Source organism: Notamacropus eugenii, chromosome 5 (assembly GCF_028372415.1).
Source record: "Notamacropus eugenii isolate mMacEug1 chromosome 5, mMacEug1.pri_v2, whole genome shotgun sequence".
NCBI classification, from domain to species: domain Eukaryota; kingdom Metazoa; phylum Chordata; class Mammalia; order Diprotodontia; family Macropodidae; genus Notamacropus; species Notamacropus eugenii.
In genome coordinates, this window is record NC_092876.1 from 1,243,649 (window position 1) to 1,271,621 (window position 27,973).

The 27,973-nt window shown below is 51.1% G+C and overlaps 1 protein-coding gene across 3 annotated transcripts; it reads left to right on the forward strand.

Moving 5' to 3' along the window:
- The first annotated feature begins 3,726 nt into the window (after window positions 1–3,726).
- LOC140508065 (NACHT, LRR and PYD domains-containing protein 3-like) lies at window positions 3,727–26,022 on the forward strand. 3 transcript variants are annotated; one of them, XM_072615788.1, is made up of 8 exons: window positions 3,727–4,956; window positions 10,720–12,574; window positions 13,070–13,240; window positions 18,331–18,501; window positions 19,144–19,314; window positions 19,732–19,902; window positions 24,628–24,798; window positions 24,997–26,022. In XM_072615788.1, exons 1-8 carry the CDS (start codon window positions 4,614–4,616, stop codon window positions 25,121–25,123), a joined length of 3,180 nt encoding a protein of 1,059 aa, XP_072471889.1. In that variant the 5' UTR covers window positions 3,727–4,613; the 3' UTR covers window positions 25,124–26,022. The 3 variants fall into 3 exon arrangements, with proteins under 3 accessions (XP_072471889.1, XP_072471890.1, XP_072471891.1); XM_072615790.1 differs by lacking the exon at window positions 3,727–4,956 and adding an exon at window positions 5,573–6,564; XM_072615789.1 differs by lacking the exon at window positions 13,070–13,240.
- The last annotated feature ends 1,951 nt before the right edge of the window (window positions 26,023–27,973 follow it).

Below are 27,973 nucleotides of genomic sequence, written 5' to 3' on the forward strand. Positions count from 1 at the left end.
AACGGACACACATGTCACACACTCATGCATACCCACACAGGCATGCATGAAACCACATGTGTACACACATGAAGGCACGCACACATGTGTGTGCACAGGCACACTGCACATACATGCACACCCACTAACATACTCATGTAGACATGTACAAACACATTTATGTACACACAGGCACACTGTACTTTGCTTACACACATACACACACGTGGCCAAGACACACACACACACACACACACACACACTCACAAGCTCGGCCCAGTCACAGACTTGGTCTCAGTGTCCAGGGGCAGGTCCCAGGTGCAGTGAGTTGGTGTCTCTGGAGTCTGGCTCATCCCTCTGCAGAGGGAGAGAGGCCACTGTGTCCATCTTGGGGGTGGGTGCTCAGGAGGAGGGTGGTGGCTGGGCACCTCCTACCTGCCCCCTTGGATATCAGGAATGCAGCACAAAGGCAGTTGGGATGACCCCAAGTTCAAGGCCACTTTTGCTGATCACTCTTGAGGGGGAGGGTAGCCCATACCTACAGTCTAACAGGAGACAACATGCCAACACATACACAAAGCAAGCTCTGTCCTGGATAACTAGGGAATAATTAACAGAGGGAGGAGGAATTAGGAGAGGCTGGGGAGGGCTTCCTGCAGAAGAGGGGATTTGGCTGGGGAGGTCAGTGGTCAGAGCAGAAGAGGGAGAGCATCCCAGGTCTGAGGCGCAGCCAGAGACAATGTCAAAAGCCAAGGAATGGGGGGAGGGGGGTGTCAGGAACAGCCAGGGGTGTTGGCTTGGGTATGTGTGGAAGGCTCTATGGTGAGGAGTCAGGCGTGAGAAGATTGGGAACCCAGGACTGTATGTTTGCTCCTGGAGGTGATGGGGAAAATCCCTTTGGTGGCTAGATGGAGATGGACTGGAGCAGGTAAAGATGGAGGCAGATAGACGCCCCAACAGCCATTGCCATAGTCCAGGTGTGAGTGGAGGAGGGTCTGCACCTGGCAGGGACCATATCAGAGGAGGGAAGGGGGTATATCCAAGGAATGCTGCAGAGGTGAAATCCACAGGTCTTGGCACCATGTTGGATCTGGGGCATGAGACAGGAAGGAGTCAGGGAGGACTCTGAAGGTGGGAGCCTGAGAGACTGGGAGCCTGGGGGTGCCCTCTACAGAAAGGGAAAGAAGGAGGTTTAGGGGGAAAGAGTGAGTTCCCATGGATTAAACGACCAGCTCTGTACTGATGCTTGTCAGACCTGTCTCTGCTGATCTCCTGCATCTCCAGCTGCCTTTCAGACATCTTGAACTGAATGTCCAGTAGACATCGTATACCCAAAATGTCTGAAACAGAACTCATTCTCTTTCCAGTTAAACCTTCCCCTCTTCTTCCATTCCCTTCCCTTTTACCGTGGATAGTAATGGGGATTGGATTTGGCCACAAAGAGACCACGGGTCCCCTTGGAGGAACCAAAGATTGGGTGGAATGATGAGGTCAGAAGCCGGATTCTAAGGGGTTAGTAAGTGAGAGGAGAGGTACCCGATTGGAGTTTAGCCACAAAGGGCAGATGAGACCATAAGGACCAGTCAGCAGGGACAGGAGGGTCAAGAAAGGGTTTTTTCAGGATGGGGGAGACTCGGCGTGTCTGTAGTCGGGAGGAAAGGAGCCGGGAGAAAGGCAGAGACTGAGGATAAGTTGAAGGGGGGATTGATGGGGGACCATCTGTGGGAGGAGACGGGATGGAAGGGGGCTTGGGCAGGAGGAGGGGTCAGCCCCTCCTCGTCATGGGACAGGGGAAGGAAGAGAGGCGCAGAAGACACTGAGAGATGGGAGGGGAGGAGAGGTCAGGGTGAACAACCCCCATTTAGAAGGCAGGGTCTCAGCTGAGACAGTGGAGGGAGAGGGAGAGGGAGTTGAGGAGGGGTGTAGAGTGGGATCGCCTGGCAGCAGGGAGGGCCCAGTGGCGGGGTGGAGAATAAATCTGCAGAGAGGACAGTGAGTGGCCTCATCCTCCCAGGGAAGAAGCCTTCGCTGCCTCCCGCTTCCACATGGTCTCTAACCAGACACTGAAGGAGTCCCCCGAGATTCCCCCAAGGGGGCTGAGGCAGAGAGAATGGCTGTGGCTCAGGTTGGGATCGGCTCCACCTCAGCACTACCTTCCACCCAAAGGTGCTGCCCACGCCACGCCCACTCCGAGCTCCCAATGAGATCCCGTGTAGAGGGAGGGACCAAGGGCCAGGAGGAGGGTGTTGCTGGGATTCTGGAGTCCAGGCTCTGTGTCAGGAAGTGAGGAGAGGGGATCCAGGCAGAGGCCCAGGAGACCTTGGGGAGAGCCCATCAGAACTGCTATCCAGGTAGCTGAGAAGGGACCCATACGATTCCTTGGCAGAGGACTCCTGGGTCCTCAGACGCCTCCAGCCCACTGTTCCATATAATCTGTGCAGCTGGCAGTTAGCAATCATTCATGAAGCACCTACTGTGTGTCTAACCCTGTGCTGAGCCCTGGGGATACCGAAAAAGGCCAAAGACTGGCCCTGCCCTCCAGGAGACACAACCTGCAACCACTATGTGCGCACACAGTCTAGACAGGGGTAAACTGGAGATAATCCCAGGGGAACTTGAAGGAAGCCAGGAAGTGGAAAGGAGGAGGGAGGGGGGATGGCTGGGACAAAGGTGTGGGAGTCCAGAGATTGATTGTTCTGTCCCAGGGCTGTGCTTTAAAGGCAGAAAAGACCTGAACAGGAGTGTGGGTATCAGGGCAGACCAGGACATAGGAGAGATACAGAGGATGGGGAGGTGATGACTTGGCGTAAGAGCTTGGCCCTGGAGACCCAGGAGGAGAGGACAATGGGGTGGGGAGCATGGAGGGGTGGGGCTCAGGTCCAGAGGAGAGGGAGGAGGGGGAATGCCTCAGCTGAGAGATCCTCCAGGTTGGGGAGTGAGGTGGGGGCCACTTTATGGGGTGGCTCAGAGAACATGCCCTGAGAGTCACTATTTAATCCTTTCCCCAATGAGGTCAGTCCCCAAGCCACCTACCACCCAGGGCCCTGCTGACCCAAGGTCTGACCGCAGGCTTCAGTCCTGGAGCTCGGTGGAGGTAGGGCCTAGTACTGAGACCTCCACCTGAGTGTTGGAGGGGCCTGCTGATATTATAGATGGGGAAACTGAGGCACAGTATCATAGAATCTCAGAGAGGGAGGGGCCAAGCGATTGCTCCGATGCAGCCCCGCTGACTCGTGTCCCCTTGGCAACCTGGGAGTACCCCAAGGCATTTTCCACCCCCAGGGCTCCCCCAGGAACGTGTGCCCCTGCAATCCCAGTCATAAAGACTGACCCAACGCTGATAGTCTCAGTTGCCTCTGATTGGGGGCAGGGCAGTGTACGTACCCAAAGACTCCGTTCACCGAGGGCTGGGACTCTTCTGGCTGGATTTTGTCTTCCACCAGCAGCACTGCTGGGGGTGGGGGTGGGGACAGCCTCCCAGCTTCCTTTTCTATGTTGTCTCCCCAAGGAGGGTAGCTACTGTCTTTTGTCTTTGTATCCCAGGCTCTTAGCATGGAGGCAGGTACGTAGTAGGTGCTTAATCAGTGTTTGTGGGCTGACATCAGTGTGTCTCCTGCCATGATTACTACCCTAACCCTAAATTAGCTTTTAGAAAGGAGTGGTAGAATATAAGACTATTTTTTTTTTTTACAAAGCATCACCCCAGAAGTCTGTGACATAGTCTCCCACTAGTATATGCAAAATACAGGAGAAAGTGGACTCTGGCTGAGACTCCATGAGGCAGAGGGGTCACAGCCAGCTCCTGGAAGTCCTGCTCCGTTCCTTAGGGTGCCCCCCTTGGGCAGGGGGCATTTGAACTCAGGTCTTGGGCTCAGGGCCCATGGTGCTCCACCTAACTGCCTGGTACATGGTTGGTGCTTAATTAGCACTAGTTGACCAGGGTGAGGTATTTGGGGCTTGTTCACACCTGGTTGGCACCATTGTGCTGGAGTCCAGATTGTTGGCTGATCAGAACGGAGTTGGCACAAATAGTCAATATGTTCACACTGGATGAACATGGAGGAGTATTCTCACTAGTATTTACACCGGCTACAAGCCTGAATCTGAGCCCTTGGGGGTGGGGGACAAGGACAGAATCAGGAGGTTAGGGGACAGTCACAGGGGAATTTGGAAGAGAAGGTTCAGGGCCCCCTTCCCTTCCCTCCAGTGATGATGAAAAGCTCTGGCTCAGTTAGGCTGCTCCCTCGTTTCCGGGCTGGTCCTCAACTCAGGAGGAACAGAAACCCTTAAGAGGAACCAGGACCCCTGACCTCCCTCTAGCCAGCCCACAGGGGAAGCCACAGCGGTGGAGGTTGGGAACAGGGAGTGTGATGATGGGAAGAAAGGAGTCATCCTCTAGGCTGACCCCCTCATTTGTCGGAGAAGGGAGAACCAGAGACTGGGGTGTGGGCAGAGCCAGGACCAGTCCCAGGGGCTCCCCCTGGGACAGAGAAGGGGCTCCTCGAGGAGTGGGCTAGGACCAGTCACCTGGGGGACTCCTTCCTCTCCTGTTCTCCCCATCCTTCTCCTCCTCCTTTTTCTGTTCTTTGGCCTCCTTCCCTAAGAAAGGTGGGAAGAAAGGCGGAGGGAGTCCTATGCCCTGCACCCTGTGCCCTCCCTCTGACCTGGGTCCAGGCAGCCCCCTGAGGCCCCAGATGATGGAGAGCAGTGTGTACAGACTGGCCAGGTACCTGGAAGAGCTGACTACTGAGGAGCTCAAGAGGTTCAAGCTGGTTTTGAGAGCAGGGCACCCCCAGGACTCTTGGTGGGCCCAGATCCCTCGGGGCCAGATAGAGAAAGCAGACTGCCCAGACCTGGCTGTGCTCCTGGTCACTCACTATGGAGACAGAGGTGCCTGGCAAGTGTCCCTTCAGGCCTGGGAGAAGATGGGCCTGAGGCAGCTGTGGGAGCAAGGGAGGAAGGAGGCACTACCCTTGGGTAAGGTCCGGGTCTCCTGCCCTCCCCCTTTTACCTGCTGGGTTCATTCACCCCTTGGCTCCTCAAGGACTGACTAGGGAGAAAGCCCTGGTTTGGGGGGGCAGACAGGGGGATGCTGGGACATTTAACAGGAAGAATATAAAAAATATAAAGGGTTCAATCACTCACCCCCTCCCCTACAAGCCTGGGTTGGGAAGGCAATTCTCTTCAAGATCTTGGGGGGAGGGATCAAAGGGAGGGAGTCTGCCCACTCCCCAGGAGTCAGAGGCAGGACAGAGCTTCCTGAAATGAGGAAGAGAGAGGACCTCCTCTGGCCTTGGTCTGCTGGACGATTGCCTTCTGTTCTGGGAGTACTCCCTGGGAGGAGGGAGTGGGGCTGGGCTGGAATGCTCCTGGGGAGGAGGGGACCTTAAGGGGCTGGAGTGCTCCAGGGGAGAAGGAGCATTGAGGGCTGGAGTGCTCCCAGGAGGAAGGGGTCACACTAGTGAAGGGGTCAGAACCCCTGTGCCAGGGGAGGGGGAGAATGTCCCCTATCCCAAGGAGCCAGAGGGGCAGGCCTGTGGGGTGGGTCATCCATGATGAGAGAAGCTTCCAGATTGGAACAAACGGTCCCAGGGAGGGCCAGAGGAAGCCCTCGGGACTGGTTCTGCTTGGCCCCTGAGTCAAGGAGGGGCCTGCGCTGCCTTGGGGGCCTCTGGGCAAAGTCTGGCTCCTTTGGGAGTCCCAGGTTCCCTGGACTGGGTTGCCCCTCCCACTGTCTAGGGTTCCCCTTGCAGACTCCCTGCCTTGCTCTTGCAGCAGCTAGCATCCCCAGACAGGGCACTGTTACAGTAGGAAGTGGATCCGAGGGGCACAGCAATGAGGGGGGAGCCGGAGCAGGCAGGCCTTTCCCAGGGTCCTCAGCGGGCTGGATCTCCCCATGCTTCCATGGGCTGGGGAAGAATGGGCCCCTCCCCCAGGGCAGCCCAGCAGGATTCTGTGCACTGTTGGGGCTCAGTTATGGGGGAGGGCATGGCTTTCAGCCCACCCCATTTGAAAGGAGGAGAAAATTCGACCAGGAGCTTGTGGACCTACTGCAGTTGGGGAGAGAGAGGTGGCTGCTTGAGCAGAGTTGGGGTGTGGGATGCCCTTGGGAGGGAGGAAGCAGAACCAGGGAGGCCATCAAAGACTGGGAAGTGGAGGGGACTTCTCCAAGGTCACCATCTCCACCAGCTGGGTGTCCCACTGGACAGAGCCAAAGGCCTGAGTCAGGAAGTCCTGAATTCAGATCCTGCCTCAGATGCTTACTAGCTCTGTAACCCTGGGCAAGGCTCTTCACCTCTACTTGCCTCAGTTTCCTCATCTGTAAAATGGAAATAATGACAGCCCTTGCCTCTCAGAGCTGTTATGAGGGTCAGATGAGAGAATAACCTTTATAAAAACCCAGCTTAGTGTCTGACACCATACATGTCATCCCATAGCCATGGAGGTCTATTGAGGCCTGGGGGGAGGGGTGGCCAATGCTGGAATCAGCTCCCTGTATCCTCTCTCCAGGTGCTGCTGAGGCCCAGGGTCTCCATGCACAACCAGCTGGAGAGGACGTGTCTACAGGGTCAGAAGGAGAGTCAGGTTGGTCCAAGCACTGGAAGGCTCAAGAAGGCTTAGGATGGGGGCAGGGGTGGCTGTCTGTTTAGAGATGTTGGAAGACTTGGGATCGTGCCCAGATATCAGCATCACCTGTGACCTGGTACAGAGACTCATTGGGCTTTCTTGTCTGGGCCCAGTACAGACCCCTAGGACTCAGCTCCTCCTTAGCTTGGCCCCTCCCACCTGATCACACCGCTTTCTGGCCCAAGCCTGTCCATCTGGTGAAAGCTTAGGTCCAAACAGAGAGAGGTGGGTGCACTGTATCCTAGAGTCTACACTGGGGACTGAGTGTGAGAAGACTGGAAATGGAGGAGGGGGCAGGTGATCAAGCACTTTGAAGGTCAAGCAGAACATTTAGTACTAGATCCTGGATGATAGGGAGGTTATTGAGGAGGGGGTGACTTGCTCAGACCTGCATCTGAGAAAAATCACTTTAGTGGCTGGCTAGAGGATGGACAGGAAGGGGAGACCTGGGATTAGCAGACAGTGGTTGGAGTAGTGCAGGTGGGAGGGGAGGAAAGGGGTCACGTCAGAGGGGAGGAGAGGTTATGAACATAGATATGATAAGGCAACAGCAGATGGGGTGCATGGGGTCAGTGGCAGTGAGGAGTTGAGGACTTGAGCCTCAGTTACTGTAAGCATGGTGGTACCCTCAAGGGAAATGGGGAACGGGGGAAGATTCATGCACTTGGGGGAAAGTCATGAATTCTGAGATTCCTCCGGGATGTCTGGTTCAGGATGGCCAAACAGCATTTGGTGAGAGAGGTTAGGCTTGGATCTGTGGGTATCAGCGCAGAGATGGGTATTCAGCAGTCCCTAGGAGCTGGGGAGGTCTCTAGAGAGAGAAGACGAGGGTTTGGGAGCCTGAGCCATCACTCAGCTAGCTTTGAAGGACGCTCCCTCAAAGAGTGCTGAGGAAGCGTGGAGACATTGGAAATGGCTTGGGAGTGGGAGAACTACTGGATAGGGAGGTGTGGAAGGATTGCTGGACAACAGAAAGGACCCAGTGGAGGGGGTGTCCCAGAAGTCTGTAGTGGACCCAGTTAGCACAAGTGTCCAATAAGGATAGTAAAGGAGCCGATGGTGGGAGTGACCCATGGCATGATCCTGCCCATGGTGGACCAGGGATGGAGAGGTAGGGGCACCGGTCCAGGAGTGGAGTGTGCAGAAGTCCTTGGCCAAGCACATCTGCATTTGTGGGAGGCCCCAGGCTGCCCTGACAACAGTGATCAGTGGCACTATCTGTGTCTGGATACTGGGGGATGGGGACTTCCTGGCAACAGACCTCGAGGGCACTTTTGGAGTCTCCACCAAGCTCCAGGTCATGTGTCCCTGGTCAGTCCCCCAGACCTCTGCATATCCTGGTGGGAGAGCAGGTCACAGATTGTTGGATCACCTCCTACAATTTCACCAAATCTTGCATGGGGTTGATTGGTTAATGTTGTGGTAGGGGGAGCACACCAATAGGGGCTCCTAAGCTATAGCCATAGAAAAGCTCCCTCTCAGCTCCTCAGGGGCCTTAGAAAGTTCAGAACACAGGTAGCTGCTACCCTTTGGGGATCCAGTCCTGCAGGACAAGTCAGGGTTGTGGGACAGAGTAGCTGCCTAGCGTGTATATATAATAAACTATTCCCATAGCACCTTAAGGTTTGCAAAGCATTTTACAAGTATTAGCTCATTTTACCTCCACCACCACCCCTATTTTACAGATGAGGAAACTGAGGCAGACAGGTTCACTGATGGGCCCAGCTAGTAAGTGTCTGAGGCTGGATTTGAACTTGGGTCTTCCTGACTTCTGTCTGCTTCCACATCTAGCTGCTTACATGATGAAAAAGAAAGGGTAGGTTCCATCCATGTCAAGCCCTGATGAGCCCCACAAAGAATGACACCAGCTTCCTTTGAAGAGACAAGAAGAGGCCTGATTTACACGGGGCAGCTGTCTGTACACAGGCCACCGGCTGTCTGGCTGATTAGTTCAAGCTTTGATCTTTATTGGGGTTGAAGTGGTCAGAAATGATTATCATTTTATATTACTTTAATAAAAGTTGTGGGCTCCCTAAGGGCAGATATTGTACTTTACCTTTCATGGAATCCCGAGTTCCTGGCACATAGTAAATGCTTAACTAGTGTGTATTGGACTGAATTAATGACTGGATCACAGCTTCAGTGCCTGTTTTCTTGCTTTGCCCCTCCTCCAATCTGCCTTTTTTTGGGGGGGAAGGGGGTGTCAGTGTTGCCAGTCTCTTAAGTAGGAGACAGAAACAATTTGGAGTACCCCCTGCCCCAGCATGGTTACAGGTAGCTTGGATCACGTTGATAGCCATTTATCAATGCAGGAATGTCTCTCATTCTTATAAACTGGAGTCACTTCCGTAGCTGTCTTGGAAATGAGAACTTTATCAGACAAACTTGCTGCAAAAGTTTTTTCCCAGTCAGTTTTTTCTCTTCTAATCTTCTTTGCATTGGTTTTGTTTGTGCAAAATTGTCCATTTTGTCTTTTGTTATCTCTTATTATTTTGTTATCCCTTACTTGGTAAATCAATCAATACATATTTAGTAAGCACTGGTAATCATTTAATATCATTTCTGGACCTTCATAAAGGCCAGAGTCTGAATTAACCAACCAGAAGAGCCTGGACCTAACAGCTTCTTTGTCACAGAATACCTCTTCCTAGGTCAACAAGGCCAGATGGGGCTGACTTAGCATTCTTGAGGAGACTCTTAACCTGACACACTTTCTTGAATAATGGGACTTTTCTGGTATTTTAAAATTTTGTGGCTATATACTGTGTTATGGCATGTTAATGGTAAAGAAAACACAGTTATCCTGGGTCATAATTTCAACTGACACTTTGCCAACTCTCTTATCTTATTGTATTTATAACCTATTCAATTAAGAAAATTCCTTTCTTGTAATATGGTTGATCATACATGGGGATCATAAATTTAAGTGACAGACATGCTGAGGTGGCACTGTCCTAAAGCAGACGTAAAATAGACTGGTCTTTCTTGTATCAGACAGTCAGAAGGTTCCTTCTGGTTCCATGATCATGTATCTGCCAGCTTTAAGGGAATAAATAATGTGGATTCACATCTTGCCTAACCTGTTTGCTTCTTCACCCAAACTTCTAGGTCAACAGCACCTACTATGTGCCAGACAGTGTGCTAAGCACTGGGGCTACAAAAAGAGGCAGAAGATAATTCCTGCCTTCAAGGGGCATTTAAGGTTAGGGTTAGAGACCACATGCAAGTTATTTACAGGCTAAATAGGGAGTAATTAACCGAGAGGAGTTGGGGAATGCCTCCAGTAAAGGATGGGATTTTATTTGGGACTTAAAGGAAGCCAGGATTATGAACTCCCCTCAAAGAAAAAAATATTAATATTGATAATATACATGGCAATTCAGGCACCAGTCTGCCAGAAACAATTTAATTTGACATTAAATTGCATCCAAGCCGTGTCTAGCTTGAAGAGAGGAGTGTCTACACTTGCATTGTCTCTGCAACCTCACGCAGGCAGCTACCCCAAGACAATCTATGGAAGCTTTTATTGGAATTTTGAACAAGAAACAGAGCACAATGTATAAAAATACAACTTAGGCGAACTTGGAAGAGTAGTTCGGTAGCCAGTCTGCTTTCCCACCCCATCCTAGAGCCTTCCCCTAAATCCCCTTCAGAAGTAAGCCAAGGGGCTTCTTCCATGGAGAAGAGCAGGCCCTAGCACCACTCACTCCTAGTGAGTGGCGAGGCAGAGATGGGGACAAGATGAGGCTGATTCTTGGTTGGAAAAGGTTGGGCACCACCTTGAACACATATCCCTGAGACAGGCCTTTTTGTCCTCTACCCATCACACACCTTTCTTTTTCGAGGAGATACTCTAAGGATTTTGGAATGGGCTTTTTTGGACCAGGAAAATATTATTTCTTATTATTTCTAGTATTTTGAAAGGAAGAGGTTTTAAATATGCTTCCACATCTACCCATAATTCTGAAAGATAGTTTCTTCCTTATTTGATTCATTTGGTTTTGATATCTAGGTCATCTAAACTGTTGGAGTTCCCTTAACTTAGTGGATGGTGAATGAATTCAGGATCCTAATTAATCAGGACATGACTCATTCTTCTTACCTCTGAACCAGGTTACAAGGAGAAGTACCGGGACCAGGTGCGAAAGAAATTCCAGGTCCTGGTGGAGAGAAATGCACGCCTGGGTGAATGGGTCTACCTGAGCCACCACTACACGAGACTGCTCCTGGTGAGCGGCCACGCCAGCCCTGGAAGCAGAGAGCGGGAACTGCTGGCCTCTGGGGGGTTGCATGGGCATCTCAGGGAGGAGCGTGGAAAGCCCATTGAGCTCCAGGCTCTCTTCGATGCTGACAAAGGGGAAGGAGGCAGTGCCCCGACCACCGTAGTGCTACTGGGAATAGCGGGTATTGGCAAGACCACTCTGGCCCGGAAGGTGCTGCTGGACTGGGCATTGGGAACTTTCTACCCTGGACAGTTCGACTATGCTTTCTACGTCAACTGCCGGACTGTGGATGTGGCAGCCCAGAGGACTGTGGCTGAGCTACTCTTGAGCTGGCTTGAGGGCACTGGCCCAGCTTCAGGGGCCGCCCCTGTGTCCAGCATGCTGGCTCAGCCTGAACGCCTTCTCTTTGTCCTTGATGGCTTCGATGAACTCCTCTGGGGCGCTGGGGGCCAGGAGAATGGGGCCTGGGTTCCAAGGGAGGAGAAGCAACGGGTGGATGTCCATCTGAGGAACCTGTTGGGGAAAAGACTGCTCCCTGAGTCTTCCCTGCTCATCACCACGCGACCCATGGCGCTGGAGAAGCTGCAGCAGTTGTTAGAGCAGCCCCGGGTGGCCAGGGTCCTGGGCTTCAGAGCTTTGGAGAGAAAGGCCTATTTCTACAGGTACTTCCCGGACCCAGGGCAGGCTGGGAGAGCCTGGGCCACTGTACAGGCCAATGAGGTCCTCTTCGCCCTGTGCTTTGTGCCGCTGGTGTGCTGGACAGTGTGCACTGGGCTGCGGCAGCAGATGGAGAGGGGTGAAGCCCTGGCCCAGACTGGGCGCACCACCACAGCCGTCTACACAGCTTTCCTCTCCAGTCTCCTGCATCCAGATCGCCATGACCCACCCAGGAGCCAGCCCGCTAACCTCTGGGGCCTGTGTTCCTTGGCAGCCACTGGCCAGCAGGAGCAGAGGCTTTGGTTCCGGGAGCAGGACCTGGTACGCCACGGGCTAGACATGGCCACCGTCTCCACCTTCCTGCACATGGACCAGTTTCAGGATGAGGCCAAGTGTGAGGCCATCTATAGCTTCTTCCACTCTACTTTCCAGGAGTTCTTCGCTGCCCTGTTCCTGGTGCTGAAGCAGCCTAGGTGGCCCTTCTGTAGTTCTCGCCTGAGAAAACTGCTGAAGGTTGGCTCCAGTCTGGAGGCTGACCTTCCCCTGACCATCCGCTTCCTGTTTGGGCTCTCCAGCCGGGAGAGAACTGGCACCCTGGAGAAGATGGTGGGGGGCCCAGTCCCCCAGAGGAGCCAGCGCATCCTGCTAAAATGGATCCGGGCGCAGGCAGCCCAGCGTCCCAGGCAGACGAAGACCCTGGAGCTGTTGTACTGCTTGTTTGAGACCCAAGAACCTGAGTTTGTCCGGAGTGCCATGGCCTGTTTCAGGGAAGTGAAGGTGAGAGTGTGCACCAGGATGGATGGCCTGGTGGTGGCCTTCTGCCTCCATGGCTTCCAGAGCATCCTGAAGATCAAGCTGGATGGTCTGGGCTCCGGAGCCACAGGCCTGGGCCTCCAAGAGCAGGGTCTTGCCAATCAAGAAGCTGGCACCTGTTCCCTAAAGGATGTGTGCAAAGACTTCTCCTCTGGGCTCTGGGTGCAAAGAAGTCTTTGTGAACTGGGCCTAGGAGAGGACGCCCTGGGGGATTCCGGAATGAGGTGGCTGTGTGAAGACCTCAAGCAGCCTGGCTGCCCACTGCAGTCGCTGAAGTAAGTCCTGACTAGCTTCCTTCCCTTCTCAGCAATGTGGCAGAAGGGGAGGGGTGTTGAGGCTTGGCCTTGTGTAACCCTGGACATTTTGGTTCCACTCTCTGGCTCTCAGTTTTCTCATCTGAAAAAGTTACTTTGGCCTTAATGATATCTGAGCAGTTTTCAGCTCTGACATGCGGCATTTGCCAAGGGACTTGGTTTTTAGCCTTATGTGACCATTAACCACCCTGTGTCCTTGGTAAAGGGCCTTCCTTTTTGGTGTTATGACATTCTGGGGTTCTTTCTTTTGGGGCTAAGGGGCAGCTGGGGAGGACATCATAGGACTAGGAAAGAGACCTTTTCTCCCAGGGCTTCCCAAGTACACCCAGTGAGCCAGTGTCTAGGGTCAAAGGGAGGAAGCAAATCCCTCAGCGTCTCCTCCGATCTTTGGTGGACTCTTGCCTGGGTCAGGGGAGGTGTGTGTGGGCAAAGCCTGCCCATGTGGCATTCTTGTAGGTTGCTGAACTGCTGGCTCACTTCAGATTTTGCTGGGAGCCTCTCCTGCGCCCTTAGCATGAGTCAAACCCTGACAAAGCTGGATCTGAGTTACAACCCCCTGGAAGACCAGGGAGCAGCATTGCTCTTTAGGGTGCTGGAACGTCCCAGCTGCAGACTTCAGACTCTGTGGTAAGAGCCTCACATCATCCGCTGGGCTACACAACACCCTGCCTCTTTTATTTTGTCTTTTGCTGGCTTTCTGCTTCCTCTGCCTCTTCTCTCCTGCATCACAGAAGGAGCACAGGACACCTCCTGGCTTCTGGGACTCATCTTTTGTCTTGTACCCTGAGTCCTCTTCTCTGGGAATAAAAATGAACTCAGAAGCTCCATAGTAGGTACTTAGTAAATGGTTGATCAATTGACAGCTGGAGAACCTAGGGTTCACTGCTCCTGCCTATACAAACTAAGAACATAGTAGGTGCTAAATAAATACTTACTGATTGATTAAAGATTTTGAATTTGATCCTGGAAGTGATAGGGAGCCACTGGTGTTTACTGAGTAGGGAAGTGACATGGTCAGACCCACTCTTTAGGAAAATATCTTTAGAGGCTGAGTAGAATATGGACTATAGTAGGGAGAGACTTGAGGCAGGCAGACCCCTCCCCCCAGAAGCTATTGTAATAGTCCAGCTGTGAGGTGATGAGGGTCTGTACCAGGTTTGGGGCAGCATCAGAGAAGAGAAGGGGGCATATGGAAGAGATGCTGCAGATGCAACATGGACCAGAGCTGGAGCAGAGGAGAAATGGGGCAGAGATGGTGCAGATGCAACATGGACCAGAGCTGGTGCAGAGGAGAAATGGGGCCAAGATGGAGCAGAGGAGAAATGGAGCAGAGATGGTGCAGAGGAGAAATGGGGCAGAGATGATGCAGAGGAGAAATCGACAAGAGATGCGGCAGAGGTGAAAGTGACCAGAGATGGTGCAGATGCAACATGGACCAGAGCTGGTGCAGAGGAGAAATGGGGCCAAGATGGAGCAGAGGAGAAATGGAGCAGAGATGGTGCAGAGGAGAAATGGGGCAGAGATGATGCAGAGGAGAAATCGACAAGAGATGCGGCAGAGGTGAAAGTGACCAGAGATGGTGCAGATGCAACATGGACCAGAACTGGTGCAGAGGAGAAATGGGGCAGAGATGGTGCAGAGGAGAAATTGACAAGAGATGCGGCAGAGGTGAAAGTGACCAGAGATGGTGCAGATGTGAAATGGACCAGAGATAAAATCAACAGGCCTTGGCACCTTATTAGATCTGGGAGTGAGAGAGTGAGACCAGGGTTACTAGGTAGGGAGTCTAAAGGACTGGGAGGATGGTGTTGCCCTCCAGAGTAGTAGGAAAGGTGGGAAAAGGGGAATAATCTGGCTTTGGGCATGTTGAGTTTAAGATATCTACTGGACATTCAGTTGGAGATGTCTGGATGGTGGAGAGGCATGAGGGGCATTTTTTCTGTTTCATTTACTCAACTGTGTTATGCAAATGACCCCAAGATGGCTTCTGAGCATACCCTAAGGAGGCCTGTTTGCAGCACCAGTGAGATACCCAAAGCAGCCTCTATGGATATGCATGCATATTTCCAAGACCAAAATCAAAGCTGCAAATACCAGAAAGCCAAATTCATGATAGTAACAAAGAAATCTATACATATTATCAATGCAGAGAGCATGGCCATCCCCAAGTCTTCCTTCTGTCAGGCCACCCCGCAAACTGGCTCCTTTAGGCAAAATCCCTCCCTCTCTCACTCATACTAGCTGCTCTGCTCAGCTCTGCCTGCTTTCTCTCTCAGGTCTGCTTCACTCTCAGCTGCACCCTTCCTGTTCTACCCCAAGCTCCTCCCATCATAGGCTTCATGTGACTCAAGTTTTGGGCTGAGACAGAGCTCAAAACAGGTCACATGGGCCTATTAAGGAGCAGGGAAAACCTTCAAATTCTCTTACCATTTTATTCAGCTTCAAGATCTTCTGTGTCCATTAATAGATCAATGGTAGTTTAGGGGTAACTGGTATTGACATAACTTCACAACAATATAGCAGGGATAACACAAAATAAACACATAAAATAATATTTTAGGGTGGGGGCTTGAGCACAAGCACCCCATCATTCTTCCATCAGATGAATGGGACCCAAAATCCTTTGGGGTAAGGGTAAGGTAAGGTAAGTTCTCTTCTCCTGTAACTACTTCCTGCTGAGATTGGAAGTAGAGCTGTCCCTACCTTGTGAGGTCCTACTTGAAGGGTCAGTTCTTTAGCCAGTATCTGGAGGTTGGTCGATGCCAAGTCCAGGGGTGACATATTGTCATCTTGGACAGAAGGTGACATCCAGCTTAAGCAGTCAGTCCTCTACAAGTGAGGGCAGTAAGCCTGCAGGAGACAAATCTAGCAAACAAGTTAAACAAAGACCAAAAAGAATAAGGAGACAATAACCAGAAGCAGGATAAATATGATGTAAGTTGTGCTTCTGGAGTCCATGAATCCTCTATCATAGCCCTATTCATGGTAAAATATATGAGTCAAGGGTACAACCTGATGATCATCTTCTCCTGAATAACCAACAGTTATAGTGGTTGCTCCATTTTTCCAACGTATGGTCAAACTGATATGGGGTCTGTAATCCCATCTGTATACTTGTTTAATCTGAGTTGGGCTTGACCAATTTCCTATTCTCCCTGAAGGTGTGACAAACTTGGAAACGATGTTTCAGGAGGATCTGTAGGAGCAGTTCTTATTTCCCTATTCCATCTAATCTTAAGTCCCCTTCCTTGATACATCTTATATGGTTCGTTAGTTGAAATACCATCTATTCTTCCAAAATCTAGCCCTGCTCTTAATAAAGCAGTAAGCATTTCTCTCCTTGTTAGTTTGTTCTGAGTTTGAATCCACTGGTTATTTGCTCTTGAGGAAATTTATCTTTTCCCCATTCCTCCAAGTCAATTAACTGTGCAGTCTTGTCTAGCACCTCTGAAAGAGGGTGATCTATTTTCCCAATTAGTAGAGCTAGAATCATACGTTGATAAACAGGAGGAGCAGGCTTCACTATTATATTTCTATGAGAAACTGTTAAGGGAGTTCTGTGATATGCATCTACATCTCCAGTCATTATTGTGATTTTCATTACCTCTTTCTTTAACTTTCTCATATAGTCTCTAAGTGAATACCATGATCTATTTCCTCTAGGTCACACAGAGTTAGAGGGATGCTTACTCCATCTGCCCACAGCTAAAGCTAACAGATTAGTTCCATGGTTACCTCCTTGAATATGGTAATCCCTAAAAGCTTGTTGTACAAAAGGATTCTGACTAATATCTATGAATTTCAAACAGTGTATGTTATATTTATCTATCCATACTCTTTTATGCCCTTCATCACTGATTCTCACCATCCAAGATTCTAATGATTCTCTTATGTTTTGAGTGAATTGACTTGAAATATCTGCGACCTCCTGGTGAGTAGAATCCTCACTTACTTCCTTAGGCACTATGTGGCCCCCCCCTGGTTCTTCTGCTTCCTTTATGGTATTGTACATGCATCCACATTCCTAGAAGTCTCCTTATCTAGATTTGTTTCATTTTCCAACCAAGTGTCTGGGCCTCAATCAGGCCCCACAGATGCAAGGGTTGCATTCCCTTTCCTTTTGTTAAGTTTTCTCTTTTTTTTTTTTTCTGAGCTAAACTTACAGCTGCCTTTTCTTCTACCACCTGATACTTTCTAGCTGGCTCTTCTAAAGGAAAGTTCAGATGCTGTAGCATAGAAAGCTTCCCGTGCAAATCAGCTAATTCCTTTTTCAGCCAAACCTTTTCCTCCAGCAATTTGTCTCTGCTCTTACATATGATACAATAACTTGTTAACAATACTCATCCTCTTCTACACATCCCCGCCATTTCTTTTCCTGGTTCTATTGGTATTCCTTGCAAACATCTTTCTAAATCTCTGGGTTCTCCCTTATGTAACTTGGTTCCCAGTTTTCACAAAATACTGTGCTTTTAGCTCATTCTCTCTCCAGGGAGGAACAAGGTAAATCCTCCCATCCCAGGAAACCCATTTCCTTCCCATCTCCAACTAGAGGCTTTATATTTTGCAGTGCCATCTTCATCACCAAATGTATTGCCAATGCAATACCACAGCAGCTGCTATGAATATGCATGTGAATTTCCAGGGTAAACTTGCAAAATATAAACTCTTCCTCAAAGATGCAAGCACCAGAAAGCCAAATCCATCATAGCAACAAAGAAATCTATACATGTTATCAATGCAGGGAGCACAGCCATCCCCAAGTCTCCCCATAACTGAGCTCCCTTAGGCAAAATCACTCCCTCTCCCACTCATGCTAGCTGCTCTGCTCAGCTCGGCCTTCTCTCTCTCTCAGGTTTGCCTCACTCTCTCTCAGCTCCACTCTAAGCTCCTCCCACCACGTGCTTCACATGACTCAAGCTTTGGGCTGGACCAGAGCTCAAAGCAGGTCACATGGGCTTATTAAGGGGCAGGGAAGATCTTCAAATTCCCTCACCATTACACTGTTCTCCAGCAGTACCTGCTCTCAAGGGAGAAGACCCTCCTTTTGGGCATTTCCCATGCAGGTGCTATTAACTTTATTTTATAGATGAGGAAGAAGGGACTAGTGCAAATGAGTCATACAGTGAGTCTCAGCTTTGGGACTCAAATCTCTTGTGTTTGCTCCTCTGGCGCTATCTCTTCTGGCTCTACCTCCCAGCAGGATCTTGACCCAGGACACATTCAGGCTTCCAATGGTAAGAAAGCTTTCTTCTATTCGGGAATTCTTAAGACCGTGTCTCTTGCTCTGCAGAAATCACTAGCAACCTGAAATGACATTGGAGTCACACTCACAATCTGAGACACTCCTGGACTCTAGGGCTTCTGGCCTTCAGCCTAGTAGGGACCAGAGACACTCAAGAGTGGACTTTTGCTGGCTTCCTGAGCCTGAAGAGGAGCTGTCAAGAAGCAGCCAGGTGGCTCAATGGGCAACTCACTCATCTGAGAGTGGGGAGAAAGCTGAGTTCAAATCCTACCTTAGACAATTCCCAGTTGTATAACCCTAGACAAATCCCTTTACTTATCTTTTTGGTCTCAGTTTTCTCATCTGTAAAATGGATCTAGGTAATGCTAGCACTCACTTGTAGGATTGTTGTGAGGCCCAAATGAGACAACATGTGCATTTAGAATCCCATTTAACTGTGGCTGCTGCTGCTAATGTTTGTGTGTCTGTCTCCTAGTCTGAAGAAATGCCACCTCAGTGAGGAGTCCTGTGAGAGCCTTGGCTCTGTTCTGGGCACTAGCCAGACCCTGCAGTGGCTAGACCTGAGCTTTAATACCTTGGGAGACCGAGGAGTGGGGCTGCTGTGTCGGGGTCTGCGACAGGCCAGCTGCCAACTGCAGACACTCAGGTTAGTCTGCAGAACTCATTCTCTTGCCCAGGGGGTTTGACCTGGCATAGAAGCATGTTGGCAAGTGGCATGGTGAGCATGAGTTTCTCATCCCTAGGAGTATCCCAGCCCACGCTGGAAGGTCCTTCTCCTAACTCCTGGGCTGGGGAGCTTCTGCAGGGAGCAGGAACCACTGTAGCTCCCTCCAGGTCTGAGGTGATGGACCTGGGCACATAGAGGCTGCAACAGATGGAGGATTTCCTTTCTTAGGGGATCTTGGATGGGCTGGCTTCTTTGTCAGGTAGATTGGTGATTCCTCTGATGAAGGGTTATCCCCAAGGAACACGCTCTCTCCACCTGCTTTGCACCTGAGGACTTTGGAGACCAGGAGTTACTGTATGGGGTCCTCCAGCTAGTGGGAGTCAGAGATGGGACTTGGGCTTCCTAACTAAGAGCCTGGGGCCCTAACCACCATTCCACACTGTCTCTCTCTCTCTCTATTACCTTCAGCTCAATGGAGTGATTTCCCCATCCCAGCCCTGCTGGGTGCCTAGCAAGGCAGGGAAGGGCTATGAGAAAATTTTTCTGCCTTGGCCTCTGATCTAGGAGGGGGGTAGGGCCCTGGCAGGAGCTCCCAAGGACTGCTGGCAGTTTCCTGTGCAGGTTGGGAAAATGCAGCCTCACCAGCCGATGCTGCCTTGACCTGGCCTCGGTCATCAGCCTGGGAACCAAGCTGCTCTGGCTGCACCTGAGGAACAATGCACTGGGAGATACAGGCTTGCAGTGGCTGTGCCAAGGCCTCCGGGCACCTCACTGCACATTGAGGACATTTGAGTAAGATAAGCCCCCTCCCCCTTTTCCTTGTACCACCCCCAGAAGTGGCAGCTTTGGACACCTGGGGAAGGGAGGGAGGGTCTGGAGTCCTGTGGGGCTCATGGTGGGGTAGAAGAGGAAGGGGTTGTGATTGTCCATGGGAGTGGGGGGATTTGGAGGGGACCTAGGCTGGTTTGCCAGCAACCCCAGGACTGGGAGCAGAAGCAGCCTCTTGCGTGGTGCCTTGGAGTGGGAGTAGAGGACAACTCCACAGACTGCTTGACACCCTGCCTGCTCCCCACTCTGACGGCTGCCAGTCCTCCAGTGGCCGAATGATCCTGAGATCATCACTCAATGCATAGAAAGGATGGGGCGGGGGAGGGGGCATCTTCCGGAGCACAATGGTCCCCCCAGCACTTGTGTGCCCCTCTCCCCCAGCCTGATGAACTGCCGCCTCACCCCTGCCTGCAGCCCCAGCATCTCATCTGTCCTAAGTGCTCCCAACACCATTGAGTTCCTCCTCCTCAGTGGCAATGACTTGGAAGACCTGGGGATTCAGGAGCTGTGTCGGGGCCTGAGACACCCCAACTGTAAAGTGCAGGAGCTTAAGTAAGTGACCTCCATCCCCAGGGACAGTCCCTCCTCCCCAGGCTGAATGTGCCCAATTTCTTCCTCTAATGCTCATCTGACAAGGACTTGAAGTCCCTCTCTCCCAGCTGCCTCCCTCTGGACCCATCACAGGCACTTGGTGGACAGAGTGCTAGACTCAAGAACACCTGAGTATCAGACACTGACCTTACTCTTCCTTTCTGTGGCCCCATGAAGGGATATCTCCTTTTTAATTGGGATCTGTGAATCATCTGCCCATGTTGTGTCTTCAGTGCTCTTGCTTGTTATTGATGAGGAAGAGTTCACCTTTCCAGAGACACCAGAGGGTCATATCCTCTGGGCTTCATTGTCCCTTTTGTGGGGAAACTTTCTAAATCTATTACAATCCATGTTACAGTTCTAGAGTGGCAGCCTAGACTGAGGTGGTAGAGGAAGGAATTACTTCCAATGCGCTTTTCCTGTTTAGTTTAGATATCAGGATGCCAGTGAATCACTGGACATACACCAGCCAGTTTGATCTTTGATGTGGCTTGTTTAGGGGAGACTCGGGATTTGAAGTAATCACCTTCATCCCTGAATCCATGTGTCTTTCCATGGTGCGTGTTCAGAATTTTGCTTTTCCCTGGTTGTGCCAAAGATTTTCTGATACTATGAAGTAGAGGAGCTGCTTCTGGCTGGGATTGTAGATCTCCATGCCATCCCTGAACCTTCAGGACTTTATAGGACAGGTAGACATGCCGTATTCAGTTCTGTTCACCTGTGGTGATCATGGATTTAGTGCTAAGCAAAATCACCCTAGTCTACATCCCTCCCTCCACTCTCCTCTCTCTCCTCTGTCTTTGTATCTTTGTCTCTCGATCTGTCTTTCCTTATTCTCTCTCTCTCTCTCTCTCCCCCCTCTCTCCCTCTCTCTCTCTCCCCCTCTCTCTCCCTCTCTCTCTCCCTCTCTCCCTCTCTCTCTCCCCCCCCTCTCTCCCTCTCTCTCTCTCTCCCCCCCCTCTCTCCCTCTCTCTCTCTCTCTCTCTCCCTCTCTCTCTCCCCCCCTCTCTCCCTCTCTCTCTCCCTCTCTCTCTCCCTCTCTCTCTCCCTGTCTCTCTCTCTCTCTCCCCCCTCTCTCCCTCTCCCTCTCTCTCTCTCCCTCTCTCTCTCCCCCTCTCTCCCTCTCTCTCTCCCTCTCTCTCTCCCTCTTTCTCTCTCCCTCTCTCTCTCCCTGTCTCTCTCTCTCTCCCTTTGTCTCTCTCTCTCCCTCTATCTATCTTTCTGTCTCTCTTTGTATCTCCTAATTTCTTCATTTCTCAGGCCCCTTCAGGACAGTTTGTGTGCAAAAGTGAATGGTTTATTTTGTATTTTGTGCTTCTCCTACAGACTCCTCCTATTACCCCAATCTTTTGGCTGAAGATTGGTATTTCAGGGGATTTGATCTAGTGTGTCATGCCTTCATGTGGTATGGGAACACCATGGGGCACCCCTACCATCCCATATCACCCTATTTCAGTGAGTTCCCTCTTTATCAGGGGCTTACTGTGTGTCAGGCACTGAATGCTGGGATACAAAGAAAGGCAGAAAGCCCACAAACAAACCATAGTCCCTGCCCCACCCCTCCAGATCTCATGGTCCAGTGGGGGAGACTGTAAATAACAAGGTACATAGGATATACACTTAGATATGATTTTAGCTGAATCTAGCAGGAAATCTGTGAAACCAAGAGGTGGTGATGGGGAAGGGGAGCATTACAGTGATGGAGGCAGCCAGTGGGGATATGGAGTGCTCTGTACAAGGGAGAAGAGCACGCCCAGGAGAATAAGGTGTAAGAAGCCTGGAAAGGGAGAAGAGGGGTCGGTTTGAAGACTGATGAATGTCAAGCAGAGTATTTTATATTGGATCCTGCCCCCATAGGAAGCCACTGGAGTTTACTGAGGGGTGGGGCAGTGGGTATGACATGATCAGACCTGCGTTTTAGGAAAATCACTTTGGTGACTAGAGGATGGATTGGAAGGGGGAGACACCTGAGGCACAGACTTTCCTCCTCCCCCCAGCAGCTGCGGATATTGCTGATGAAGGCCTGCAGTGTCAGGGGGGAGAAAGGGGTCTATTAGAGAGATGCTGCAGAGGAGAAATGGAACAGAGATGGTGGATAGGTGACATGGACAGTCACTGGTAATATATTGGATCTGGGGGGTGGGAGTGAAGAGTTCAAGAGGACTCCTAAGTTGGGAGCCTGAGGCATTGGGATGAAGGGGGTACCCTCCACAATAATAGGGAAAATAGGAGGAGGCAGGGTTGGGGGAGAGAGGAGTTCTGTTTTGGACACAGTGAGCTGAAGATGTCTTATTGGACATCATTCAGTTCTAAATTTGAACAGTAGTTCTTCCTGTTTCAAGCTTAATTAGCATCCTTGCTGCCTCCAGGCATGTCTCATATCGCATTTGCTAGTGTGAGGGAATAATTTGATCATTTTATGTGCTTTTTGGGTGGGAGGGGTTAGGACTCTCATTTGCTAAGTATTTGTGGAGACCTTCCATAGGATGGGCCCTGGGAAGAGCCGATGTTACTTCTAAAAACTGTCACCTTTACAATTCGATGTCTGGGCCATTTATCCCCTGTGAGATGTTACCTGAAGTTTCCCTGCCTTCCCCACTCACCCATGACATACACAGTGGATATGGTGTTTGCTGCCCAACAACTCCAGGAGAAATGCCAGGAGCAGAACAGAGGTCTGGGCACAACGTTTGTAGATCTGACCAAGGCCTTTGACACAGTTAGTCATGAGGGCTTATGGAAAATTATGTCAAAATTTGGTTGCCCAGAGAAGTTCATCAGTATTGTATGTCAATTATATGATGGCATGTTTGCCTGGGTTCTGGTTAGTGGACAAAGCTCTCGTGCCTTCCCAGTCACCAATGGAGTGAAACAGGGCTGTGTGCTTGCTCCCATGCGTTTTAGCATGTTTTCAGTCATGTGGACAAATGCTTTCAATGAGGATGAACACGGCATCAAGGTCAACTGCTGTACTGATGGTAAGTTCTTCCATTTGAAAAGGTTACAGGCCAAGACCAAAGTGGAGGGAGTGCTGGTGCATGATTTTCTGTTTGCAGAGGATTGTACACTCAACGCAGCCTCTGAAGCTGAGAGGCAACAAAGTTTGGATCAATTCTCTGCTGCCTGTGCTAATTTTGGCCTGATAATTAACACTAAGAAAACACAGGTGATCCATCAGCCACCACCACACCATCCATATGTGGAACTATCATGTACAACAAATGGAGAAGTTTGGAATGCTGTGGATAAGTTCACTTACCTTGGCAGTGTACTTTCCAGGGATGTACACGTTGACAATGAGGTTGATGCAGCATTGCCGGAGCTAGCTCAGTGTTTGGGAGCCTCTGAAGAAAAGTTTGGGAGAGAAGAGGTATTAGACTGACTACCAAACTGAAGGTCTACAGAGCTGTTGTGTTGACCTCATTGTTGTATGCCTGTGAAACATGGACAGTCTACCAGCACTATGCCAGGAAAATGAATCACTTCCATTTGAATTGTCTTCTGAGATTTTGAGGATCACCTGGCAGGATGAGGTACCAGACACTGAAGTCCTTGCTTGAGATGAACTGCCAAGCATTCAAACTCTGCTTCAGAGAGCGTAACTTCGATGAGCTGGCCACACTGTTCAAATGCAGAATGTACACTTGCCAAACAGACTATTTTATAGAGAACTCGCATGGGGCAGGCGATCACATGGTGGCCAGAGGAAACGATACAAGGACACCCTCGAGGTCTTTCTCAAGAACTTTGGATTTGACTGTGTGACATGGGAGGCACTAGCACAGGACGGCTCAGCATGGCGTGCCCACATCAGAAAGGGTGCTGGGCTCTATGAGCAAAGCGGAATTGAGACAGCACAAAGTAAATACAGGATGCGCAAATTTGGAGTAACCACCCCAAATATTCACATGGACTCTCTGTGCCCAACCTTTGGTAGAACATTCCAAGCTCGCATTGGTCTGATCAGCCACAGGCGGACACACTGAAATCTCACTTTATCATGGTGATGCCATTTTGGTCTTCTTCGAGAACAAAGGACAGCAACCAGCCAACTACATACACATACACCACTTTCCCTCCACCCCACATGACTAGTAGGGAGAGAGGTGCTTTTATTATCCCAGTCTTTCAGAGAGGGGAGGCCGAGAGGCACGGTAGGTTCCTGGGTGTCTCCTAGCTGGGAAGGCATGTGAAGTCAGGTGTTTCTGTCTCCCAACCTGGCACTCCAGTTACTGCCCCAGCCCCCACTCCACTTAGGGTCAGATAGCTTCACCAAGAAAAGGAACCTGATGACCCAGGAGGGGGTGGGAGTGCAGGAGTCTGTTCTCCTGGCACTGGGATGGGAAGGTGCTATGGTTGTGGCGTTTAGCAGAGACCTGGGGTTTGGGAAGGAGTCTAAGGATGCTTCAGACTTGTTTCATACCCTTAGACAGGTCCTCTCTGGGTCCCCAGTAACATCCTCCAGGACAGGAGGCGCTCTCCCATTCTGCTCTGTCCAGAGGTTGGACATTCCCTCTCTCTCCACCTTGCCCCAAGCTCCTCTCTCATAACCCCCACCCCTTAAGCTTCTCCCTTTTCCTGGGTCCCCATCCATTCACCCATCTTTCCCCCTAGCTCCATCCCTCCCTCCCTCTCTGCCTGACCTTCCAGCTCTGCCCCCAGTAGCCTCTCCCCTTGCCCCTGCAGGATCCAGATGTGTGGGCTCACCTGGCTGGGCTGTGAGGCCCTGGCCTCAGCACTGTGCAACTGCCCCAGCCTGAGGCGTCTGGACCTCAGTGACAGCTCCCTGGGGGAGGAAGGCACCAAGTGGCTTTGCTGGGGCCTGAGGCAGCGCAGCTGCCGGCTACAGAATCTCAGGTGGGTGGGGCCAGGGCAACCTGCTGGAGTTTGGGGGGGGGGAAGGGGGACAGGGCCTTTGGGAAGCAAGTACCAGGGGCACAACGGGTGGGACTGGGGGCACCCAAAGTCCGGGGACTTGGTTATTCATCGGAGGCCCGGAGGGAGAGTCTGTGGCCTCTAGACTTCCCCTCTGAGGCTGACTCTGAATCTCCACAGGTTGTTCAGGTCAGTCCTGAGCGAGGCGGCCAAGGCTGAGCTGGCAGCTGTTGCCAGAGCCAAGCCTGGCCTGAAGATCCACTACCACAGAATCGGTTGGTCTGGGTTGTACCTCCTGGAGCGCTGAGCCTCCTCTGGTGGGGGCTAAACTGAAAGAAGAGGAAGAGGCCCACCTCTCCCCCCGAGGTGATTGGGTTTGGGGTCTCCTAAACTTGGACTCGTCTTGTTTGACTTCCCTGGGACTGGATCTTAGAGCCTTTGGATGCCTTTTGTTTTATGGTCCCCATCCCTCTGAAGGAGCTGTGGCTCCCTATTCCCCCCAGGATAAAGCACAGTGGCCAATGGAGGTGGAGGTAAGCATGAGAAGCCGAGAGGTACTTCTATGTCAGTGGACAAGAACCACCAGCGCAGCCCAGCTCCAAAGTGGAGGAGCCTGGCCCCACAGAAGAGATGAAAAACGCCACAGACCCCTTGAATGGTAAATGGACTTAGAAGTTCTTCCATATTTCAGTGCAGGCCTTGCACGTGGACTGTTGTGTCCCCCAGGTGAACTCAGATCTTGAAGACATGATAAATCCCACACAAACATGGAACATCTGCTGCCTTGAGAATCTAGCCAGTTCTCCAAGGACGAACATCACATATGTACTCCATCGCGAGGTTTGGCTACCTTCTCGATGGGCAACGTACAGGATAGTTGGCAATTAGCCTCTTTGTTGGCAGTCAGCCTTCTTTGTTTGGAAGGGTTTATTGGGTGTCTGTTCTGAGCAGAACTTTGAAATTTGACCCATGGAGAGGACGCGCTGCCTAGGACCCCTTGCTCCCAATCCAGACCCTGAAAGCTCTATCCCGGGATTCCCCAGCTGAGAAAATTCCGGAGTTGGTGCCTCCCTGGATTGGGGATGTTTTTCTATTTCCTCTTATGTCTGTATTAGTGTTAGGATATATGAATTATTGCTACTGTTGCTCTAGACTGTCTGTGCATTTGCCTTTTCTGTAAATCACAAAAAATCCAGCTGCTTCTTCTCACGTGTGTCTTATTGTAGGTGTGAATCCGAACCATAAATTTCCTTAATCATACTCCCCTGCTTCTTAACAGAGGTGGGGGCCCATGGGTGTGGAACAGTGCATTCAGTACTAGATTTTTTATTTTAATCATCGATCTGAAATTCTTTCCCTGCTTTTAAAAATCCTAATAAGGAGTGGCTTTCTGGGAGGGGTGGAGTGGAAAATGTAGGTGACAGAAACACAAAACAGCAATCAAAGTATTTTAAAAAACAGATCTAGAGTTTGGGCTGCCCAGAGATCTCTCCCAAGTAGATGAGGTAGGTAAAGAGAAGTCAAGATCAGCCCCAAGGCCAGGCCACAGCCTTCACCCAGCCCCATTCCTGGCCCACCTGAGCCTGAAAGCTGCTTTGGCCAGCCTCTTATCTGGAAAAGAAGCAACCCTTTATGCATTTCATTACCTGCATCTCCTGAGAAGCCTGTGAGTTGGGTACTCAAAGAGGAAACTGAGGCACAGAGAAGGCGGAGTGGGAACACCAGCTCTGTGGGCCTCCCTCTCCCATGTAGGTGGGTGGGCCAGTCTACAAGCATTCTTCCCAGATCATTCCACAAATTGCCAAGGGAAGAGGCAGAGGTGGGGGGGGTCCTCTGGAGTCCCTTGGCATCTCTGGCAGCAGAGCACAGAGTGGCATAGAGCAGGGCCCTAGGTCTGGACCTCAGAACTCAGCTCCATTCCCAGCCCCCAGCCCTGGCAGTACTAGCTCCTGCTGGGTAGAGCCTACTTTGTGGGAGCAGAAATTGGGAGAAGCAGCCTTGGGCCCCAGTGCTGGGCCAGCCACTAAGGAAGGCAGGCATCTCTCCCTGGCATTGCCCCTGACCCTAGACATCCTTATTCCCCTAAGGGTGACATCGCCCATCTGGGAGTTGTGTCTAGGTTACTTTTGGGCCCAGTGACCTTGTGCTGGAGGACTTAACTCATTCAGTTGTGGCACAGCCCTCCTCAGGCCCTGCACACAGTAGCCCTCATGAGCTGTGTAAAATGTGTGCCGTTGGCTCCGGGACTCTTCAAGCCTCTTTCTTGCTGTCAACATGTGATTCTGACCCACTGTTACATCTCATTTCCTTAATCCTGCTCCAAGTAAGGGGGACCTATGTGTATTTCCAGGGATGTCTTGGAAAGATAACCAAGGGGAAACAGGTGGGCAGTCCCGAGGTGCCACTGGGACCCTTGGCTTGGAAGTCTTGCTGGCCTCCAGCCTGAGGCAGGTCTGTGGAAGATGATGCAAAAGGAGAGGGCTGGGATCTGGGGAGGTGGCCCATCATGGCGGTGTTGATGAGACTATGTGCCCTAGTGAGGAATGACCAGAGGAGGGGAGTGTAGGAACGGATATGTGGAGGGAGGTGGCCAGTGAGGGAGACTCCAACCAGGAGTCTTTCCTGGAGAACATCTGAGGGACATTTCCCTCAGAGCTAACCTGGGGTCCCAGGGCTTGGGACTGCCCCCTACTGACTGATGGGCTGCCTAGGAAGCCTGTCAAAGAGATCTGGGCCTCAGTGATTAGTGCTGACCCTTTGGGAAGGGGAATGCTCATTTGGCTGGCCCCAGAAGGCATGCCCACCTTTTGGACTGGAGTGGTCAAACCCCCAAGATGGCAATCAAACCTTGGGGATCTGGGAAGCACTCTTTCAGGAAAAGGCAGTAGACCAAGCACTGGACCTGCAGTCAGGAAGATCTGAGTTCAAATCCAGCCTCAGATACTTCCTAGCTGGTGAAATCACTTAACCTCTAGCAGCCTCATTCTCCTCAATTGTAAAATGACAATAATGCCATCTACCTCCCAGCACTGTTGTGAGGATCAAAGGACATCATTGTAACAGCTTCTTCTTAGCCTGGCCCATAGTAGACACTTAATAAATTCTCATTCCTTTCTCAAGGGGATTCACTAGAATATCAGGGGGCTCCAGCTCCCTT

Excerpts from the sequence above, each read along its gene's own strand:
- LOC140508065 (XM_072615788.1), top strand. The coding sequence starts at position 4,614 with ATGCCCTGCACCCTGTGCCCTCCCTCTGACCTGGGTCCAGGCAGCCCC. Across the intron at positions 18,502-19,143 it reads TGCCAACTGCAGACACTCAG|GTTGGGAAAATGCAGCCTCA; the intron begins GTTAGTCTGCAG and ends TTTCCTGTGCAG. Across the intron at positions 24,799-24,996 it reads TGCCGGCTACAGAATCTCAG|GTTGTTCAGGTCAGTCCTGA; the intron begins GTGGGTGGGGCC and ends GAATCTCCACAG.